The sequence below is a fragment of the Podarcis filfolensis genome (assembly GCF_964270895.1).
Source record: "Podarcis filfolensis genome assembly, chromosome: 18".
Lineage (NCBI taxonomy): Eukaryota > Metazoa > Chordata > Lepidosauria > Squamata > Lacertidae > Podarcis > Podarcis filfolensis.
The window spans coordinates 2,384,016-2,406,117 of NC_139622.1; the positions used below are offsets into that span (position 1 = coordinate 2,384,016).

Sequence of the window (22,102 nt, forward strand, 5' to 3'; positions counted from 1 at the left end):
CCAAAATGCAGCATGACGGGTGAGCTATGTGTTGGGTGAGAAGGCTTTGTTGCTCAGTGGGAGGTTGGCAGAAGGTTCAGATGCACCCGTACTTCTAGATAGGGCTAGGAAGGGTCTGGCACCTGGGAGAGTCTCTCTCCCCCCACCCCCAGCTTCCTTTAGCCCCTGTATGCAGACCCACAATGAGTTGGCAGAGCATGAGATTCAAAATCTCAGGGTCCTGCGTTCACCCCACCTTGGGCAAAAGATCCCAACTCTACAATTTTATGGTTCTACGAGGACTGGAAATTTGCTTTGTTTTTTAAAAGGAAAGGACAGCAGCCCAGCGGGTTGGATCATCTAGGTAAGACCACAAGACCCACTGCCTGAAACGCTAGAGAGCTGCTGCCAGTCTGTGCTGACAATATTTAGCTAGATGGACCCAACGGTCTGGCTCAGAATAAGGCAGCTTCCTGTTCGTTCCGAACCAGGAGGACTGGGGTCTTACTTTGATGAGAAGGAAAGGATGACCACAGCTCATGGGTGGAGCGGGAGAAGAAGTTCCTTGCCAGAAGCCCCAAAGAGCTGCTGCCAGTCAGTGCAGACGTTATTGGGCTAGATGGACTCAGTATAAAGCAAGTTCATAAGTTCCCATTAAATCAGCCCTTTGTTCACAAGCATGTGGACCAGCATCCATGTATGCCGAGGTCCCAGATTCAATCCCCAAGGAGGAGTGTGGGAGACCCCCACCCAAAATTCTGGAGAGCTGCTGCTGGTCAGTGTAAGTGATACCGTAAGCATGGATCCAATGACCTGAACTTGGTGTTGGGGTCCTTGTATGTTTCACAGATCCCAAGAGGTGAGAGGTCACTGGGGGGGGGAGCATTCAGGAAAAAGCACCCGGCGGGTGGGCTCTCCTTATTGTCCATTATCTTCCCTGCAAATGCCAACCATTCCCTGATATGGGAGAGGAGAAAGTGGAGTATTTCCTAGACCCATAGAATTGCGGAGTTGGAAGGGACCCAAGGGTCATCTAGTCCAACCCCCTGCAATGCAGGAATCTCAGCTGAAGTATCCATGGCAGATGGCCACCCAACGTCTGCTTAAAAACCTCCAAGGAAGGAGAGTCCACCACCTTCTGAAGGAGTCCCTTCCACTGTCGAACAGCTCTAGAAAGTTATTGGAATCTCCTTTCTTGTAACTTGAAGCCACGGGTTCGAGTCCCACCCTCAGGAGCAGGAGAAACCAAGCTTGCTCCCTCTTCCATGGGGCAGCCCTTGCATATTATTTTATTGCATTACAAGTGGTATATGAGTTTTGTGGAAGAAATAAAACCAGGAGGATAAAGGTGTTTAAACCTACTCTTTGCCCCATGGAGAGTAGACCCATTGAAACGGACACTGTGAACTTGTGGGTGTCCAATGAAGCTCAATGTTGGAAGATTCAGGATAGGTGGAAGAAAGGACTTCTTCATGCAATTGCAGAGTTCATCTATGGAACTCCCTGCCACAGGAGGTAGAGACTGCTGCCAACTAGGATGCCTTTAAAGAGGATTAGGTGCATTCATGGATGAGAAGGCTAAGGCTGGCTGCCAGACACAATGGCTCTGCTCTGCCTCCAGGGCCAGAGGAAGCAGGGCTTCTGAATGCCAGTTGCTGGAAGCTGCAGGAGGGGAGAGCAGCTCTTGTGCTCAGACCTGCTTGAGGGTTTCCTAGGAGGAGGAGGCTGGACTAGGTGGGCCAGTGGCCTTATCCAGCAGGCAGGCTCTGAGAGCCTTAGAACCATGGAAGTGTAGAGCTGGAAGGGACCCCAAGAGTCATTTAGTCCAACCCCCTGAAATGCAGGAATCTTTTGCCCAATATGGGACTTGAATTCATGACCCTGAGATTAAGAATCTTGGATGATGATGATGATGATCTTATGGAACCTCCTAGTCCAGAGGTAGTCTGTCTAGGTTCCCAGGTTCTTATGGGTCACTGTGACAACAGGATACTGCAAAGCTTGGCCGCTTTTGTCCGGATCCAGAAGGCTCTTCTTATCTTCTGTTCATTTGCTTTCTTATTTCTTAAATCTCACTCTCCTCCCCAGTCCTAGCCAGAGGTTTCAGGCTGCAGGGGTTTCCAGGGAGCTGACTTGCCCCTCCTGCAGATTGCCTTTGTTGAAACCAGGCTCTCTAAAAACCTCAGGGACGAAGGATTCCGGTGCTGGTGGAAAAGGGTCCCCTGAACACCCTTATTCCACAGTGTACAAGAAAGATGTGGGGCGAAGCCAGTGCAGAGGGAACTGTCCTCTGCACATGCCCAGAGGAACATGTCTCCGGTGGTTGCGCTGCAAGACCTGAGTTGGGAAATGGCTGCAGAGCTGAGCTTTCTAATTAAGGCTTCAGGGTAAAGTGTTATGTAATATCTATGTTGCTCACAAGAAACTGCTGTTCTGATCCCAGCTCATTGAAATCAGCTGGGTTTATGTTGCAGTTTTATTTCAGCTGCCTACGCAGAAGTAACTTTGACTGAGCTCTGTGGGATGTGCTCCCTAGTAAGCCTGCACAGGAGACTGAAGCCTCTGTCTTTGGTTCGATGTGAATCACTGTTGCAAAATGGGTTTTTTGCAGCAATCAGGGCTGCCTTTCTGGTGTTTGAAATTTTTTAATATGCTTTTCGTCTTACTTGTTGTGGCCGTCAGGTTTCATATTTGCGAAAGCACAGTGCTTCCCCCCCCTTTTCACTCTGTTAGTCTGTGGAACTCCCTGCTGCAGGATATGAGATCTGGTGTGTTGTGGTTAGATTGCTGGACCAGGTCTCCTGTTCAAACCTCCAGGCAGCCCTGAAGCTCACGCAGCCGTGCGCAGCCGAAACTACTTCACAGTTATAGGGATGGATAAAAACAGGGGAGGGACCTGCACAGCTTAGATGAAGGCTGATATTATTATTTTTTAAAAGTGTAATAAAATGCTGGACAGATTAATGGAAGACATTACATCTATCAGCAGCCTTGATCATTTTGGCTGATCTCCTCTTCCTGTTTGTCAATACGCTTCCTAAATTGTAGGGGGTTGGACTAGATGACCCTTGGGGTCCCTTCCAACTCTACCATTCTATGATTCTGTGATCCACAGAGAAAACTGTGGGATATAAATGTGGTATACAAAAAGTACAGGGCTTTGGGGGGGTCAAGGCAGGTCAGGCTCCAAAACTGTTCAGCACCTGGGACAGCTCCTCATGGATGCTTTCAGGCCAACAGAGAGGCCTTTGCTGAGCTGAGCCTTTATATCCCTCAGAGAACATTTTATTTCATAGAATTATAGAGTTCGAAGGGTCCACGAGGGTCATCCAGTCCAACCCCCTGCAACGCAGAAGTCTTTTGTCCAATGTGGGGCTTAAACCCACAACCTTGAGATTAAGAGTTCCATGCTCTACTGACAGATCTATTTATTTCTTGAGGTCCTATCCCACTTTTGTCCTACAAAGGGCTCAAGGTGGCATAGATAGCTCACCACTGCTCCTCACTTAGTTCCCCCGACAACCTTGTGAGGTAGGTTAAGCCAAGATAGGCAGCAACTGCCCCCACCCAACGTCACACCCAGCCAGCTTCATGGCCAAGTCGGGGATTCAAACCCAGGTCTGTCCCAGGTCCTAATCCAACCCTCTAGCCACTACACCACACTGCCTCTCTAGTAGGCTGATTTGCACATAAGGCGGTGGTTTTCCATTCGGAGGGTTTTCCAAAGAGTTCTGCCTATGGGTCGTTGGTGGGTCCATGGGCAGGTTGTGGGGAGTCTTTGAGATCTCTGGAGTCGACGTATAATTGGAGCCCAAGGCTTGATAACCGGCGATGGGGTGAAATCTTTGCACTAATTCAGCCAGTCGGATGTGCCAGGGGGAAAACGTCCAGATGGCCAGCGGCAATTAACTTTGGAACTCTCTTTAATTTGCAATCAAAGTGTTCATTGGCTAATTGTGACAATTCATCAATGGAACATTTTCTAGTGGTTCCCTCCCTCCCTGCCTTATGCCAATCCACTCCAGTGACCGATATTCAGAGCTTTTTGAAACAAGCTCTCCCTCAATGGATTCTGCAAGACAGCAATCATATCCCCGTTTACCTGGGAGTAAGCCCCTTAAAACACTCATCTTTTCTTTTTGGCAAAATGCAACTTCCCCGCCCCCAATTTCATCTTCCCTTGTGGGATATATACAGGAAAAGAGGAGGCTCAGGAGTGAACCCTACACAAATCTTGAGGGGAGTCCCTAAGACGGTTGGATGGCACCTTGCAGCCTCCTTCTGGCAACTCCTGCAGCCAAGCTGGTGCCAAACGTCTTGCTCTGCTTTCCTTTGGACCCCCCTCAGTGAGGCCGGAAGGGGGATCTTGTCCTCTGGGCAGCCCAGGACCTCCAGACACATTGCCCAGGTTTGCGCCATGGGGAGGCCATTTCAGTGCTGCTAACACAGTGCTTTGACTTCACTCCTGTCTCTTGAGACAGGCAGATGCCAACAATCTCTCTTTCTCTCTCTCTTTTGTGACTGCTCATATAGTGTGGGATTCACTCCCAAGAGACTCCGCCACAAGGCTAAGACCTCCCTGTTCAGACAAGCCTTCGGAAACTTTTAGCTGTGATTCCTGCATTGCAGGGGGTTGGGCTGGATGACCTTTGGGGGTCCCTTACAGCTTTATGATCCCAGGATTCTAGGAACACTAAGGTCCAGGCAATGCTGACCATTCAGCTGCTGCGAGGACGAACTGGATTTTAATTGTTGGTTCTAAATGTGTCCTGATGTCTTTTAACTATTGCTTTCATAGAATCAACGAATCATAGAATGGTAGAGTTGGAAGGGACCCCAAGGATCATCTAGTCCAACCCCCTGCAATGCAGGATCCTCAACTAAAGCATCCAGGGCAGATGACCATCTAAGCTCTGCTTAAAATCCTCCAGGGGAGGAAAGCAGTTTCCTTTTATTATTTTGAAGTTTGTAATGATGTTTTTAAGTGTAGAGAGCTGCCTTGAATCCCAACTGCAGAGAAAGGCAGGATATAAGCACATTAAATACAGAGAGAGAGAGAGGGAGGGAGGGAGAGAGATTGAGAGAATTGCTTGTCAAAACCTCCAGGTGATTTACGTAAAATATACATTGAAATGACCAATAAAAATGAGATATTAAAAACAAGTTAGCTTCACCCGAAAAAGTAGCCAGGATTTAAAATATATATACTAAACAGAATAAAACTATCTTTTAAAAGGCATGTCAGGTGTACTTGCCTGAGTATCCTTGCTAAAGGGAAAAAAGTTTCTATCAGGCCCTGAAAACAAAACAGTGCAGGCACCTACCAGTGTTGCACAGTGGTTAGAGCAGGCATCCCCAACCTGTGGCCCTCTAGATGTTTTGGCCTACAACTCCCATGATCCCTAGCTAACAGGACCAGTGGTCAGGGATGATGGGAACTGTAGTCCAAAACATCTGGAGGGCTGAAGGTTGGGGATGCCTGGATTAGAGCATTAGACCTGGGAGAGACCAGGGTTCAAATCTCCCCACTCTGCCATGAAGCTCACTGGGTAGTGGCTTTGGGCCAGTCCCTGCCTCCCATAGAATCAAAGAATCATAGAGTTGGGACCCCCAAGGATCATCTAGTCCAACCCCCTGCAATGCAGGAATCTCAACTAAAGCATCTGTGACTCTCAGCCTAACCTACCTCTCAGGGTTGTTGTGGGGACTGCAGGTACACCACCTTGAGCTCGTTGGAGGAAGGAGCCTTATTGGTCACATCATTGGTCCAATTATCTCAGTGCTGGTGACACTGACTGGCAGCAGCTCTCTGAGGTTTTCAGTCAAGGGATCTGTCCCTGGCCCTAAGACAGATCTGGTGGGGAATGAAACTGGGCCCTTTTGCATGCAGACGATGCTCTAGCCCAGGGTACCCATGGGTTAGAGCAGACTTCCTCAACCTCGGCCCTCCAGATGTTTTGAGACTACAACTCCCATCATCCCTGACCACTGGTCCTGCTAGCTAGGGATCATGGGAGTTGTAGGCCAAAAACATATGGAGGGCCGAGGTTGAGGAAGCCTGGGTTAGAGTGTCAGATCAGGACCTGGGAGAGACCAGTGTCTGAATCCCCACTGGGCCAGGACACTCACTGGGTGACTGGGGGGACCAAGCACTGCCTCTCTCAGGCTAACCAGTGGTTCTCAACCTGTGGGTCCCCAGATGTTGTTGGACTACAACTCCCATCATCCCTGAGCTCTGGCCTTGCTAGCTAGGGGTGATGGGAGTTGTAGTTCTACAACATCTGGGGACCCACAGGTTGAGAAAGGCTGGTCTAACCTATCTCACTGTTAAATGGAGAGTCGCGTGAGCCTTGGAGAATAGCTGTGATTTCTTCAGCTGCGATTCCTGATTTGCAGCGGGTTGGGCTAGATGACCCCTTGGTCAACTAGCAATAAATATCAGTGCAATAAATATCAACAAATAAACGAAATGGTCCATTGGCCCTGCAATAATAAGAATTGTCTCATTGGGCCAGCCTGAAATTCCCAACTGAGCCAGAATCTCTCCCCCCGGCCCTCTCTCTCTCCTTCTCTGCAGAGTGGGTGTAACTTTTCTCCTTCTCGATTTCCCTTCAATATGGTGTGAATTTGGACCATCTGCCTTTTGGGGGGAGGGGACAAGTTTGGCATTTTGGAATCGAGGCGAGGAAAGGTAGCACATGGCAACCGTCCGAGCCAAAAATGTAAATATCATCAAAAGAAACAGGGGATCCAAAAATGAATCTAGGTTCGGATGCAAAATTGTGGCTGGCTGCATATTTGCGGGGTGGGGTGTGGGTGTGGTGAGGCCAGCAGGTCAGTGGTTAGAGCATGGATAGGCAAACTAAGGTCCGGGGGTCGGATGCGGCCCAATCACCTTCTAAATCCGGCCCGCGGACGGTCCTGGAATCAGCGTGTTTTTACATGAGTAGAATGTGTCCTTTTATTTAAAATGCATCTCTGGGTTATTTGTGGGGCATAGGAATTCATCCCTTTTTTTTCCCTTTCCAAAATATAGTCCGGCCCCCCACAAGGTCTGAGGGATAGTGGACCGGCCCCCTGCTGAAAAAGTTTGCCGACCCCTGCCGCTAACCACTAGGCCAAACAGGTTCTAATCTTGGTCCTATAAGTTCTCAAAGCTCTTATCCTATCTCAAGGTTGTCATCTGCACTAGCCAGATGTTTAACTGAGAGTCAATCACAGTCAGTCCATCCTTTGAAAAATAAGACTTTTAGAGGCGTCTTGTCTCAAAATGGCAACTAGACATTCTGTTTTGGTGACTGCAACATCGGTTTAATGAGCCAGTTGGCGCCTGGCTTACACATCTGAATTTCTAACCCTGGGAGAGAGTGCTCTAGCGCTCAGGTCCTCCTCGTGGGTTTCTCAATTGGGGCATCTGGGACGCCACAAGAATAGGATGCTGGACTAGGTGGGGCACTGGCCCCATCCTGTAGGTGCTTCTTATGGCTGTGTCATTTCCCCCACAGCATTCTCTGGACCCTGGTGCGAATCTCATTCGAAAGGGCTCTGAAACTGCTCCACAAAGAGAAGGGAAGTTGCAGCAAAGCTTTGCGTAGGGTCTGGAGAGAAGGGGAGGGGGATGTATCCAGTATCCTGCCAAGATTTAAATTGCATTTTATGTGAACCTAATCACCAATCACCAGATTGGCATATTCATGAGCGCTATGAATTATTCAAGTTGTAGCAGATGTGAGGGTGGTGTGTGTGTGTGTGATCTCCCCTCTTGTCAATTTTGCTAAAGCATGGGCATGCGCTATTATCATTTTTTATCTAATGGATATGCTCTCTCTGACCTAGCCCAAAGGCTAATCTGGCTTTTCAATGTGATTTTGTGCCAAAAACATGCCAAAATGGCAAATCCTTTCCTTGGGATGGGGGGGGGGGCATGGAGAAAGGGGGGGTGCTGGAGCAAGAGCACAAATAGAGGGAAAGCCTTTATGCGCCTGGTGCCAAACAGCATCCCACGAGCGCCTCTCTAATTGCGAAAAATCCACGCGGTGAGTCGGGATCTGGCCCGCTCTGCAAGGCGGGCAGAGCATCGCGCATTCTGGCCTCTTCTCCTTCCTCCCCTCCACCCCCCCCCCGCAAAAGTGACAATTTTTGACAAGCTGCTGAGATCATGTGTGTCGAGGGAAAACAGGCAAGAGAGGAGGTTTTATTTTAATCACGCTTTCAGTTTTTCCTCCCTAAATGGAGAGCTAATGGATGTCGCAGAAAGGGACACGTCACTCTCAGTGGTCGGTCTGGGGGTGTGCATGTTTAGGGGACCTCTCCCACCCCCCCACCCCCACTTCCCTGTCTCAGAGAGACATTTGACAAGATCCCCCTGTGGCACACCCTGTCTGTCTTAGCTTGGCTTTCTGTGCAAAGAAAACACACACTCCTGAAATTCTTCCCCAATTTCTCCCCGGAGTTCAGAATCACCCAACATTAGGAGTCTCTCTTGATTCTGCGGAAGTCCTAGGTGTTACCTGAAAAACTCCCAGCAGAGATAAATTCCCTAAGAGGAAAGGATGTGGAGGCTTATCATGGAAACATAGAACTGCAGGGCTGGAAGGGACCCCAAGGGTCGTCAAGACCAACCCTGTGAAGTGCAGGAGGCTTGAGGGAGCCTCGATATTTGTGGAAGTACAGAAATATTTTGGATAAAGCTCTAGAGAAGAAGCAGAGGGGAGGACCCCAAAACAGCTCTATGAAGTCTGAGCATGTTCAGCATCCATTGTGTGCTGAGTGCCGATGTGCATAGACTGAGGATGGGATGGAGAGTTGCAGATTGCACTGGTCTCCTCCATCTTCAATCGATTATTATTATTATTATTATTATTATTATTCCACCCTACACACACAGGGCTCAGGGTGGTTCACAACATAAAATCACTATATAAAAACACAAAATACATAACCAGAATAAAAACAAGAACAGCCCACTAACCCCCCTTTCCACAGCTTCAGCATCAAGCCAGTTTTGCCCTGCCCCATCCAGCCTGGTGACAAGTCCTTGAGAATCCAAAAACTTCCTCACTATTATGTAACCTACTGGTTGGTCCCTGGTAAAATCAGATTTACCGGTGCCAAAGAACTACATCTGAACCAACCAGAGGGTCACAAAAAAACATAGTTCTGTAGTTAAACCGTGGAACTCACTGCCACATGAAGTTTGAGGGCCACCAACTGGGATTAGACAAATTCATGCAGGAGAGGTCTATTGACCTCAGGAATCAAACCCCCTGCAATGCAGAAACCACAGCTGAGGAATCCATGACAGATGGCCACCCAACCTCTGCTTGAAAACCTCCAAAGAAGGACAGTCCACCATCTTCTGAGGGAGTCAGTCTGCTCCACTGTCAAATATCTCTTTCCATCCGAAAGTTCTTTCTAATGCAGAGGTTCCCAAAATTATTTGACCTATCGCCCCCCTTTCAAGGAAAAAAAATACTCAGCAGTGGCGTAGCGTGGGGGGTGCAGGGGGGGCCGGCCGCACCGGGCGCAACATCTGGGGGTTAGGGTTAGGGGGCGCAAATCCACGGGTTAGGGGTGCAAATTACTTGCCTTGCCCCGGGTGCTGACAACCCACGCTACGCCACTGATACTCAGTGCCCCCCTGGAAATCTACCTTCTTTAAACATACGAACAGAAAGATGCAGGGACAAATATGTGTTCTTTTGTATATTTATATTTCTACCTACAACATCGTAAAGAAATACGTTGTTGTAAATAAGACACCTTATTCATTGTACAACAGATGAAACATGTTTTTCAAAATTTTCTTCTTTCTTTACGCTTCCACCATCCCCTTATTTTATTCAACGTCCCTCAATTGCACCTGAGGCTACTACTGCCCCCTGGATCATTCCAGCGCCCTCCAGGGGGTGGTATTGCTCACTTTGGGAAACAGTGCCCTAATGATCCCCTTTCTTGTCATTTGAATCCATTAGTTTGGATTCCCCCCTCCTGGAAGCAGCGGAAAAGAATATCGCTCCCTCTTCCATGCGACAGCCCCTCACGTATTTGAAGATGGCTCTCGTATCACCTCTCAGTCTCCTCTTCTCCAGGCTAAACTTCCCCAGCTCCTTCAACGATTCCTCATAACTCTGTTTCCAGATCCTTTCTCCATCTTGGTTGCCTGCTTCTGCACACTTTCCAGGTTGTCAACATCCTTCTTAAACCCCTTCTTACATTCCAGCTTATCAACTCAAGTTCACTTCTGCCGCTGCATATCAGCTCTGTGTGCTAGCACATGCAACTACAAGAGAAGATAAATATTGCAAGCAGCTCTCCCAAGAGGGCAGAGTCACTGGAAGGTCATGCCCTGCCAGCGCTTTAAAGACCTCAGATGACTAAGCCTTTGCTGAGACAACATCTCCTCAAGCTCAGAGAGCAAAGCCCACTGGGAGCTGTCCGGGGTCCTGATCAGCCGCAGACCTGGGAGCTCTCCCAGGTCCTGATCAGGTATTTTCTAATCCTTTCCCTACTGGCCCCAGCAAAACAGGATACATGTTTACAATTTAGTCAGTATAATTCCTCCCCTCCCACTGTTTTTCTCAGTATTTTTAAGGGGCAAACTGTGAATGAAGGGGGCGGAATCAAGGCACCCAAGAGATAAAAAATCTGTGGCAAAACCTGTGCAATGCACCCACCAAAATCATGAAGGATCCACAGAACCAAAGAATTGTAAGTTGAAAGGGACCTCGAGGGTCATCTAGTCCAACCCCCTGCAATGCAGGAATCTTTTGCCCAATGCTAGGCTCAAACTCGTGACTCTGAGATTAAGAGCCTCATGCTCTACTGAGTTATCCCTAAGGTGTCAGCTTCTCTGTGGTGTTTGGAGCTGTAAAACAGCAACAACCCAGGAAGAAATAGAGAGGGAAAATATTTTGCTGGAGGAAAATATTGAGGCCTCAGAAAAGATTTCCCAAGTTGACACCTTGCAAGGATGCAGCAACAAAAAAAGCTAATGCACTTCTAGGCTGCATCCGCAGAAGTCTAGTGTCCAGAGCAAGGGAAGTAATCATGCCACCCTATTCTGCCTTGGTCAGACCACACCTGGAATCCAGTGTCCAGTTCTGGGCACCACAATTTAAGAAGGTTTTTGACGAGCTGGAGAGGTTGGACTAGATGACTCTTGGGGGTCCCTTTCCAACACCAAAATTCTATTATTCTTTGAAAGTGGGCTCGTCTCCCAAAGAGAGCCACTGGGGTTGGCCAAGAGGGGGGCAGGGCAGGGGGCGTCCTTTGAAAACACAACACTGTCTGTGTGCGTTGCCCCCCTCCCGGCAAAAAGAGACTCTCCTGCAGCCAGCTCCAAATCCCTGATATTGCCACCTCTCAGGAGAGCAGCGGACGCCTCGCTGCATTTATCAAGACAAGAGACCCCTCCAACGTGTCTGTTTTAAAAGACTCCCTGGCTGTCTTCGTGATTAATAAGGCGCTGGGCATCCTCCCCTTCCCTTTGTGTTCAGGGACGCACAGCAGAAACTGCTCGGGGAAGGACTTAGCTGCTCTTTGCCAGGTTGAGAGTCTTTGGGCAGCGGAGGGAGGGCTGAGTGGCTTAATTTGCTCTGCGCGAAGCTGGGCAGATGCTCCTGGAATGGCCGGCTCAAGCATAGGAGGAAAAAAAGGAGGAGGAGGAGGAAAGGAACAAGCCATTTGAGGGATCTGAATGGAGGAATCATGGAACTGTCGCGTTGGAAGGCACCCCAGGGTCATCTAGTCCAACCCCCTGCAATGCAGGATTCATGGCTAATTCTTGTTTCCTCTCTCTGCTGCCTTCTCATTGCCAGGAACTCTTGTGCTGATGCAGAGTCAGTCCACTAGGCCCATCTGGCTCAGTACTGTCTACACAGGCTGGCAGCAGCTCTCCAGGGTTTCGGGCAGGAGTCCCTCCCAGACTGACCTTCGGGGGTTTGGGGCCTGGACCGAAAGCAGCTTTCTCCACCACTCAGCTGCAGCTGCTCCCCTAAAGACAAAATAAGGTGCTGGTCCTCATGGATTTGAATAAACGGCTGCTGTAAGCAGGAACATAGGAAACCGCCTCATGCCAAGTCAGAACATTAGCCCATGGAGGAGGGAGGTGCTACCTCTTAGATCAGGAACAAGCCTCCAAATTTTGCCACCCCTGACCATCGGCCACCCGGGCTGCTGTGGGTTCAAGTCCAACCAACATCCAGAAGGCTGCAGGTTTGCCAGCCTTCCTCTCTAGCCTTGATGCTTCCTAGCCTCTCTTTTCCGAAGGGAGCAAAGCCTGAAAGCACCGCTGCCGCCACCCCCCCTTCCTGAACTCGTCTTCAGGGGACGAGGCTGGAAATAATTCTGTCTGTGTGTCTCCCACCTTCCCCTTTCAATGACTCATCTTATTTTGTGGCTGACTGGAATAAAAACCTCCCACTTCCCCCTAAGTAATATGGGAGGAAGTCAATGCACCGGCAAGCCCTCTATTGGGACAGGCGATTGGAAATATTTTCACAGCAGTCATGCTTAAAGGAAACCATCTCAATTTCTGCCTTGTGCAAAAGGAGGGAAAGAACAGCAGAAGAACATGGCAGCAGGATCAGGCCAGTGGCCCAGCATCTAGTCCAGTATCCTGTTCTCACAGTGGCCAAGCAGTTGCCCCAATGTGAAACCTGCAGAGTGTTGGTGCTGACCTTTAAAGCCCCAAATGGCCTCAGCCCCGAAGGAGCGTCTCCACCCCCATCCCTCATCCTGGACACGGAGATTCAGGCATGGGGCCTTCTCGGTAGTGGCGCCCTCCCTGTGGAATGCCCTGAGGTCAGATGTCAAGGAGATAAACAACTGCCTGACTTTCAGAACACATCTAAAAGGCATCTAAAAGTTTATATTATTTGATGGTTTATTAGCTGGGGCAACTCAGTCAGATGGGCAGGGAATAAATAATAAAATCATTAGTAGCATTAGCATTAATTAGTATTAGTATGATGCCTTCCCATAGTTCAAGCCATGCTTAATGCGGCTTACTACATGAAAAAGCACATAATTACACATATAACCCAAAGTCATCATAAACAATAAATAAATCATAAAAAACAACCCACAGCCAAATTGAACAATCTGAACACAAATCGTAGCGAGAACTAAAATAAAGATAGTATCAATAACAGCAACCCCTCACTAAACAATACCCCAGCCTCACTAAATTATTTTTGTTGTTGATCTCTCTTCTTGATGATTTTTCAAGTTGTAAACTGCTTTGAGGTTTGTTTATTTATACATTTCATGAAATAAATAGGTGAGTCCCGCTCTCCCATCCCCCCCCCCAAATAAGAATCCTGTGAACTGTCGTTTGTTAAGGGTGCTGGGAATTGTAGCTTGGCTAGAGGATAGACTACAGTCCCCGGGATTGTGTGGAGGGGAGGGAACTGTGCTCCGAGCGAGCCTTGCATCTTTTAAATGTTCCTTCAACCTTTTGGGTTGTCTGCAGCCTCAACCGCCGTATCTTCAAGTGGCACACATAGAAAATAGGGGGGGGGGGCTATTTCTGGTCCTGCCACTGATCTATAGCCCAGCCTTTGTTTTTTTAATTGCTGTTGATTGCTATTATTGATTCCTTGTTGAATCTCCAGGCTCTGAGAGCGACGTGGCTTTGATTCGGAAGCCGCTTGCGGGGAGAGCAGGGAAGAAATGAATTTCACCACCGACCATCCCACCCCTTCCCTCCCCAGGGGAAAACCACACGCGGAAGGGCTGCATTATCACTCACTCAGAGTGCCTGGATGCCCCCTCCGAATCCCCATTGAAATGCAAATTCTCACTTTCTTGAAGACAAGGGAGACAGGCTCCGCTTTTCCATCACAAATAATTAGCGTTGATGGGGCCCGAAGAGGAAGGCGCTGCTTAATGTCTCTCCCCTGAGGGGCTCTTTTACGGCCTTCCTTTATCTCCCACCTTTTCCTCCAAGGAGCTCCTACAGAAGCTTCTTTCTCCACCTCCTCACTGAAGCCCCACAACAACCTTGCAAGGTAGGTCAGGCTGAGAGATTGTGACAGGTCCTCTGGGGTCACCCAGTGAGTTTCAAAACTGAGTGCAGGATTTGAACCCCAGTCTCTCACAGATCACTGTCTGACACACTAACCACGGACTCGCTCCTTCCTTAATAATAATAATTAATAATAATTTTATTATTTGGGTGCTGGAGGAGACTCTTGAGAGTCCCATGGACTGCAAGAAGATCCAACCTCTCCATTCTGAAGGAAATCAGCCCTGAGTGCTCACTGGAAGGATAGATCCTGAAGCTGAGGCTCCAAGACTTTGGCCACCTCATGAGAAGAGAAGACTCCCTGGAAAAGACCCTGATGTTGGGAAAGATGGAGGGCACAAGGAGAAGGGGACGACAGAGGACGAGATGATGGGACAGTGTTCTCGAAGCGACCAACATGAGTTTGACCAAACTGCGGGAGGCAGTGGAAGACAGGAGGGCCTGGTGTGCTCTGGTCCAGGGGGTCACGAAGAGTCGGAAACGACTAAACAACAACCCCACCCATCTGACTGGGTGGCCCCAACCACTCTGGGTGGCTTCCAGCATATATAAAAACACAATAAAACACCAAACATTAAAAATTTCCCTGTACGGGGCTGCCTTCAGATGTCTTCTAAAAGTCTGATAAGTTCTTTATTTGACATCTGACGGGAGGGTGTTCCACAGGGCGGGGGCCACCACCGAGACGGCCTCTGCCTGGTCCCCTGTAGCCTCACTTCTGGAAGGGAGGGAATCACTGGAAGGCCCTCAGAGCTGGACCTCAGTCTCCGGGCTGGAGGATGGGGGTGGAGACGCTCTGAAGGATACTCCCTTCCTTGACCTTCCTCCCAGGCTCCTGGTTCCACTTAGGAATCGCAAGAAACTAGGGAGATCCCTTCAGCTGGGCCAGGCCCAAGGGGGTGCGTCATATCCCAGCCTCCTGTCACCACAGTGGCCAGCCACAAGCCCCCAAAGGGAAGTCCCCCCCCCAGGCACTGCAACAACCTTTCAATTCCCATGTTCCGAACCATGAGCAACAGAAAGAATTAAAGGTTTTTGTCTTATGATTATGTTTAAAAAAGAGGGAATGCAGGGAGTAGCAAAAGGGTGGTGGTGGTAATAAAAACATCACGGAAAATGGGATGGGGAGTTGACAATATAAAAGAAAATGTCTTAAAATATGTATTCGATTCCCAGCAAGTGGCGCTCAGAGGGCCTTGGGCCTCCGAGCTCAAAGGAGAAGCGTCCACACGCACACGCAATCCGTGGCCTCCTGTAACCCACAAGCACCTCGCATTCCCCCAGGGAAGGAGCTGTCTCCTTTGAGAAGCCCTCAAAGCTAATTCTCGGCCGGGGGGGGGGGCTCGGAGACGCGCCCCGTTTGCCAAGCGCCGCCGCCGCTTCGTTGCGCTTTGAACTCGCAGGAGGTGAGGCGGCTGATGCGAGGAGGAGTCGCGGCGGAGGGCGCTGTGATGGGGGGGGGGATTTGCAGCTGGAGAGGAAAACTTGCCTTGACATGAAAGGGCCCCCTCCCCACCAGACCGCGCATCTTGCTCTCTCTCGCTCGCTCTCCCTCTTCGCAATTCCACCCCAGAAAAGAAAAAAAGGCTGTCAGATGCTGCTGGAATCAGAATGATCCAAGCCTTTTTTTAAAAAAAGGAAGGAAGGTGGATCAAAACCTTTTGGGTGAGAAAAGGTTGTTTGCCTTCGTTCAGAACCATAGCTCCGGATTGTAAGGCCCTGAGTCAGCCCCAGGGGTGCCAACTTAAATAAAATATTGGGGGCTGAGGGGCAGGTAAGCCCTGCTCCACACTATCGCTCACCTGATGTGGTCCGCACACACCATGTGAATGGCCAGGCCCCCTAAAATATTTCATTGGTGTGTGTGTGTGAAGGGATCTCAGCCTCTAGGACAGGCATAGGCCAACTCGGCCCTCAAGATGTTTTGGGACTACAACTCCCATCATCCCTGACCACTGGTCCTGTTAGCTAGGGATGATGGGAGTTGTAGTCCCAAAACATCTGGAGGGCTGAGTTTGCCTATGCCTGCTCTAGGAGTTGGCTCCTGTGATCAGCTCTGATACTAGCTAGCTAGCTGGTAGATTAGGTAGAGAGATTAGATAAATAAGTAGATTGATGGAGAGATAGGGAGGGAAATAGACAGGCAGAATAGAATTGTAGAGTTGGAGGAGACCCTGAGGGTCATCTAGTCCAACCCTCTGCAATGCATGATGATGATGATGATTTATTAAATTATATACCACTCTAGATAGATAGATCTTGGGCAGCTATATTGAGAAATGGATGTGAGATATATCTAGAGAGAGGGAGGGACCTCAAAAAGCAACACAGAAGTAGGTGGATCTGAGATAGGTACCTGCTGAGTTCTGCTTAGGGTAACAGAGGCAGAAGAGGGGGAAGATGGCAGCGAGGGTCACCCCATAGAGTGGTTTTTGGTAGGACGGCAGGCAGACAGGCAGAGGCTGAGCTTAGGCCTCTGCTGACTCTACTTCCCTGTGCGCTAACAGGCATAGTGACATGCCTTGGGGGGAGTGTGGCGTAGTAGTTAGATCAGGACCTGGGAGACCAGTTTTTAAAACTCACCATGTGGAACTTGGGGAGGGATATCACTGTCTCTCCATCTGGCCTACCTCGTGGGGTTAGCATGAGGATGAAATCAAAGGAGTTGGGGAGAGCGACCACATTCACTTTTATCGGAGAGCTCCCCAGTCAATGCGCGTCCAGCCACAGTCTCCCAGCCTGGCCTAGCTCACGGGGTCGTTGCGAGAATAAAACAGGGAGCAGGAGAACAATGTAATAACAATAACAATAATTTTATCATTTATACCCTGCCCATCTGTACAGCCCCTTGAGCTCCTGGGAGGGAAGATGGGGTATAAATGTAATAATAATAAAATGATGAGGATCAATAAGATTTGTTGTTGTTATTCCAGATTAAGGATGGTCCATTTAATGGATGATGCTGGCTGTTGGGTCCTGCTTGGATATCTGCTCCTGCCTTTCTCTGTTGTGGGTAAGTTCTGCTTAGATGTGGTGAGGAACAGGACATTAAGCAGTATTTTTTAAAAAATAAAATGAAATTGGACAATTTCATTTCTCTTTCTCTTCCCACTGCCCTAAAAACGCATTTATTAGATGTGGCATTCATTTGCACAATCAAGAACTGCTCTTGTAAGAGTCTGACTCTGTTTGTCGCCTGTTGACTTAATCAGGGCAGCTAAATGGAACTTCCATTTCCAGGAGAAGCCTATTGCCGAATGCCACCTGCGTGGGGGGGGGGTGTGCTTCTGGCAACAAGTAGGAAGGCTCTCCCCTCCCTCCAAATCAGGGATCTGTGGCCAAAAAGAAGAAGAAAGGGAAGCTGCTTCCTTCAGGCATTGCTTGCCAGCTTCCTGTGAGCACCTAGACCCGGGTAATAATAATAATAATAATAATAATAATAATAATAATAATAATAATAATTTATCATTTATACCCCGCCCATCTGGCTGAGTTTCCCCAGCCACTCTGGGCAGCTCCCAATCGAGTGTTAAAAACAATACAGCATTAAATTTTTAAAACTTCCCTAAACAGGGCTGCCTTCAGATGTCTTTTAAAGATAGGAAAGCTGCTTATTTCCTTCACATCTGAAGGGAGGGTGTTCCACAGGGTTGGCGCCACTACCGAGAAGGCCCTCTGCCTGGTTCCCTGTAACCTCACTTCTCGCAATGAGGGAACCGCCAGAAGGCCCTCGGCGCTGGACCTCAGCGTCCGGGCTGAACGATGGGGGTGGAGATGCCCCTTCAGGTCTACTGGACCGAGGCCGTTTAGGGCTTTAAAGGTCAGCACCAACACTTTGCATTGTGCTCGGAAACGTACTGGGAGCCAATGCAGATCTCTCAGAAGTTATGTGGTCTCGGCGGCCACTCCCAGTCACCAGTCTAGCTGCTGCATTCTGGATTAATTGCAGTTTCCGGGTCACCTTCAAAGGTAGCCCCACGTAGAGCGTGTTGCAGTAGTCCAAGCGGGTAGGCAACCTAAGGCCCGTGGGTCGGATGCGGCCCAATCGCCTTCTCAACCCGGCTCGCGGAAGGTCTGGGAATCAGCATGTTTTTACATGAGTAGAATGTGTCCTTTTATTTAAAATGCATCTCTGGGTTATTTGTGGGGCAGAGGAATTCGTTCATTCCCCCCCCCAAAAAAATATAGTCCGGCCCCCCACAAGGTCTGAGGGACAGTGGACCGGCCCCCTGCTGAAAAAGGTTGCTGAGCCCTGACCTAGACGGAACGCTGTTCGTGGGCTGCAATACATGCACCTTGCTCCTTCTAGTCTGTAAGAGAAGAAAATAAGGAGTGGCAGCCAGATCAGGCCAAATACCCTTAAGAACCTGGGGATAGAGATAGACTGCTTCTGGGCTTGGAGGCTCCACAAGAGCATGAGAAGAGCCTGGCTGCTGGATCAGGGCAATGGTCCATCTTGCCCAGCCTCCTGCTCTTGCAGTGGCCAAGCAGGTGCCCCAAAGGGGAGCCCACAAATAGGATCCAGGCACAGGAGCCCACTCCCCCCGTCCCATGGTTTGCAGCAACTGGGATTCAGAAGCACGGCTGCCCCAACTGTGGAGGCAGAGCATAGCCACCAATAGCCCTTTGCTACCTGAGTTTATCCCCTCCTCTTTTAAAGCCATCCCAGTTGGTGGTGGCCTTGCCGCCTCCTGTGGCAGGGAGTTCCATAGTTGTGCCATATGAAGAAGTTCTTTCTTTATCCCTCCTGACTCTCCCAACGATCAGCTTTCGAGTTCTACTCTTAGAGAGAGGGAGAAAGGCTTTTCTCCACCCGCTCTCTCCCTGCCATGCACAATGCAACTCTCGGCTGCTTTCTTTCCTCTGCCCTGAATCTTCCAACGTTCGCCATCATTGGATGTCCACCAGTTCTAAGGTTATGAGTTCTAGTTTCTTCTACGACTGCTATGCAGAATTTTATAAATTTCTATCCTAGCGCCCCTTACTCACCTTTACTTTAAGCTAAAAAGCCTTTCCTCCTAGGAGAGATCTTGTATACCCTCCAACATTTCTCTGATGAAAACAGAATCGTACAATAGTAGAATCGTACAGTTGGAAGGGACCCGAGAGTCATCTAGTCCAACCCTCTGCAATGCAGGAATCTCAGCTAAAACATCCATGATACAAATGTCGTATTTAATAATAATAATAATAATTTGATATAACAATAATTTTATCATACCCTGCTCATCTGACTGGGTTGCCCCAGACACTCTGAGTGGCTCCCAACATATATAAAAACACAATGAAACATTAACCGCTAAAAACTTCCCTCTTCAGGGCTGCCTTCAGGTTGTCTAGTTACTTATCTCCTTGTCTTCTGGGATGCATAACTCCAGACCCTCCAACATTTCTCCAGTAAATATAGGGACCCTGGCACGGCCTGGTTCTAGTGTTATGAGTTCCAGTTTCCTCTGTCGACTTCCTCTATGCCTTGCACAATTTTATAAATTTCTATCAAGTCGCCTCTTACAAGCCTAAGCTAAAAAGTACCAAATGCTGCTGCAACTTTTCGCCCCAGCATGTCTGGGTTTGGAAAAACCTTGTAGTTGCAGGCAAGAATCTGGGATCTGTTTTCTGTCCCCTGCTACCCCCCCCCCACAACCCACTGTAAACAAACAAGCTGCAAACGACCTGCCAGCCATAAGCATCAAATAATGCACGGGTAATTAAGTATTAATGGTAACTGGAAGACAGGCATGAATAAGGAATGATGCACAGGAGAAAAGGAAAAAAAGAATCTCAATTCCTCTGCCAAGTTGTGTCAGGCAGGGTGTTTTACCTCCCCCCACCCCCATTTCTGCCATTCTGTGGCTGCACAGATCCAATATCTGGGCCAAAATTCTGACTTCCTGGTCTGACATTTATCCTCCCCTCGCTAAAGACAACAGGGTTATGTTGTGATGCCTCTCTGAGCAGTGAGGACTTGGGGAAGGCGAGTAGCTCACAGCATCTCAGGGCAGGGCAGACGGCAGTGAGCCAGATGAACGAAGGGCAATGCCCTCCAACATTTCTCCGATGAAAATAGGGACAGCAGTCACAAAATTAAAAGACACCTGCTTCTCGGGAGAAAAGCAATGACAAACTTAGACAGCATCTTAAAAAGCAGAGACATCACCTTGCCGACAAAGGTCCATATAGTTCAAGCTATGGTTTTCCCAGTAGTGATGTATGGAAGTGAGAGCTGGACCACAAAGAAGGCTGATCGCCGAAGAATTGATGCTTTTGAATTCTGGTGCTGGAGGAGACTCTTGAGAGTCCCATGGACTGCAAGAAGACCAAAGCTCTCCATTCTGAAGGAAATCAGCCCTGAGTGCTCACTGGAAGGACAGATCCTGAAGCTGAGGCTCCAAGACTTTGGCCACCTCATGAGAAGAGAAGACTCCCTGGAAAAGACCCTGATGTTGGGGAAGATGGAGGGCACAAGGAGAAGGGGACGACAGAAGATGAGATGGTGGGACAGTGTTCTCGAAGCTACCAACATGAGTTTGACCAAACTGCGGGAGGCAGTGGAAGACAGGAGTGCCTGGCGTGCTCTGGTCCAGGGGGTCACGAAGAGGCGAACATGACTAAACGACTAAATGACAACATTTTACATCAGGAAGCTTCTCCTGCACACGTAGACCTCGTGGGCACATCAACATTGGTCACCTTGAGCCAACTCCAACCTCTCCGCTGAACCTGCCTCACAAGGTTGTTGTGAAGGAAAAATGTGTGAAGGAAGGGATTGTGTGCAACACCTTCCACAGATAAATGGCAGGAAATAGGATATAGGATTTGAGCTGCCTTGAGTCCCTGTCAGGGAAAAAAGCAGGATATAATAATAATAATAATAATAATAATAATAATAATAATAATAATAATTTAAAAAAAACTGAGAATGATCAGGAACATGCTAGACAGAAAATCCTATTAAACTCAGTGGGACTTAGTTCTGAGTGAAAATGCTTAGGATCACAGTGTAAGGCAGCCCAGTCTTGACCATGTTACCTGTGAGTAAGCTCTACTGAATACAGTGGGGCTTACTTCTGAGTAGACAGGGCAAGGCTCCATTTGCAATAAAGGAATCAACACTCCCCACGTTTCCTAGGAAATGGCTGGCTGCAGAAGCATTGCAATTAAAGAATTTAAAGTGGATTGGTGACATTTTCTTCCAAAAATATAGAAAGGGCTTCGTATGCCAGCTTCACCGGTTCCTTCATTTGGTGCAGGAATTTCATTTTCTTTATAAACAGGACTCTCCTTCTGCACCTACACACAAACCACTTTTAATTGTCCTCCGAGACACGGAGGAAAAGGGAAACCGGGACATTCTGGGATCAAACCAGAAACTGGGATGGCTTCTGTAATTCCGGGACTGTCCCTGGAAAATTGGGACACTTGGAGGGTAAGGAATGGTCTGGCTTGCCGAAAACCACATGGGTCTCTTTCAGCCCCACCTGCCTTGCTGTTGTGATTCCTGCATTGCAGGGGGTTGGACTAGATGACCCTTGGGGGTCCCTTCCAACTGCACAATTCTATGTTTCTATGATAGGATGCTGGGTTAGATGGGCCCCCTTAGGCCTGATCCAGCAGCGCTCTTCTTGCATTCTCATAGAAGGCCAAACCACCACTTACTATGTTTTTGTTTATAAAAGTGTTTGTATACTGCGCTCTCTCTCTCTCTCTCTCTCTCTCTCTCTCTCTCTCTCTCTCACACACACACACACACACAAACTGCTTACAGCAATAAAAACCCCCACACAATAAAACCATCAAAAAGTTAAGATCAGTTAACCACATTGCAGAATGACGCATCCTTAATTGCCATGGAGGAAATTTGCGGGAGATCTGGAGCCGTGCTAACCATTGCACGGCACAGCCCTCCCTTTCCTAGCAGCCGAGTGTCAGGATCCATGTGAGAATCCCTGGAGTGCAGTTTCAGTAACTCAGCTTCCTAGCCTGGGCTTTGGAAAACACGGTACTGAGCTGCCCTTATTGCTTGTAAAAAGGGCAGGGGGGAGCTGGATGGTCCCAGAGAGCCAAGCTCTCTGGTTCATCTTGGCTTCAGGACTA

At 48.8% G+C, this 22,102-nt stretch overlaps 1 protein-coding gene across 2 annotated transcripts in view; it reads left to right on the top strand.

Annotated features, from left to right (window-relative positions):
* The window catches only part of NCAN (neurocan), a 61,630-nt gene that overhangs the window by 1,547 nt on the left and 37,981 nt on the right, over positions 1-22,102 (top strand). For both annotated transcript variants that reach the window (XM_083594365.1, XM_083594364.1), the window contains one exon: positions 16,942-17,021. In XM_083594365.1, the coding sequence (XP_083450491.1) occupies positions 16,949-17,021 (73 nt within the window). In that variant the 5' untranslated portion in view covers positions 16,942-16,948. Of the gene's footprint in view, positions 1-16,941; positions 17,022-22,102 lie in introns of those variants that run through there.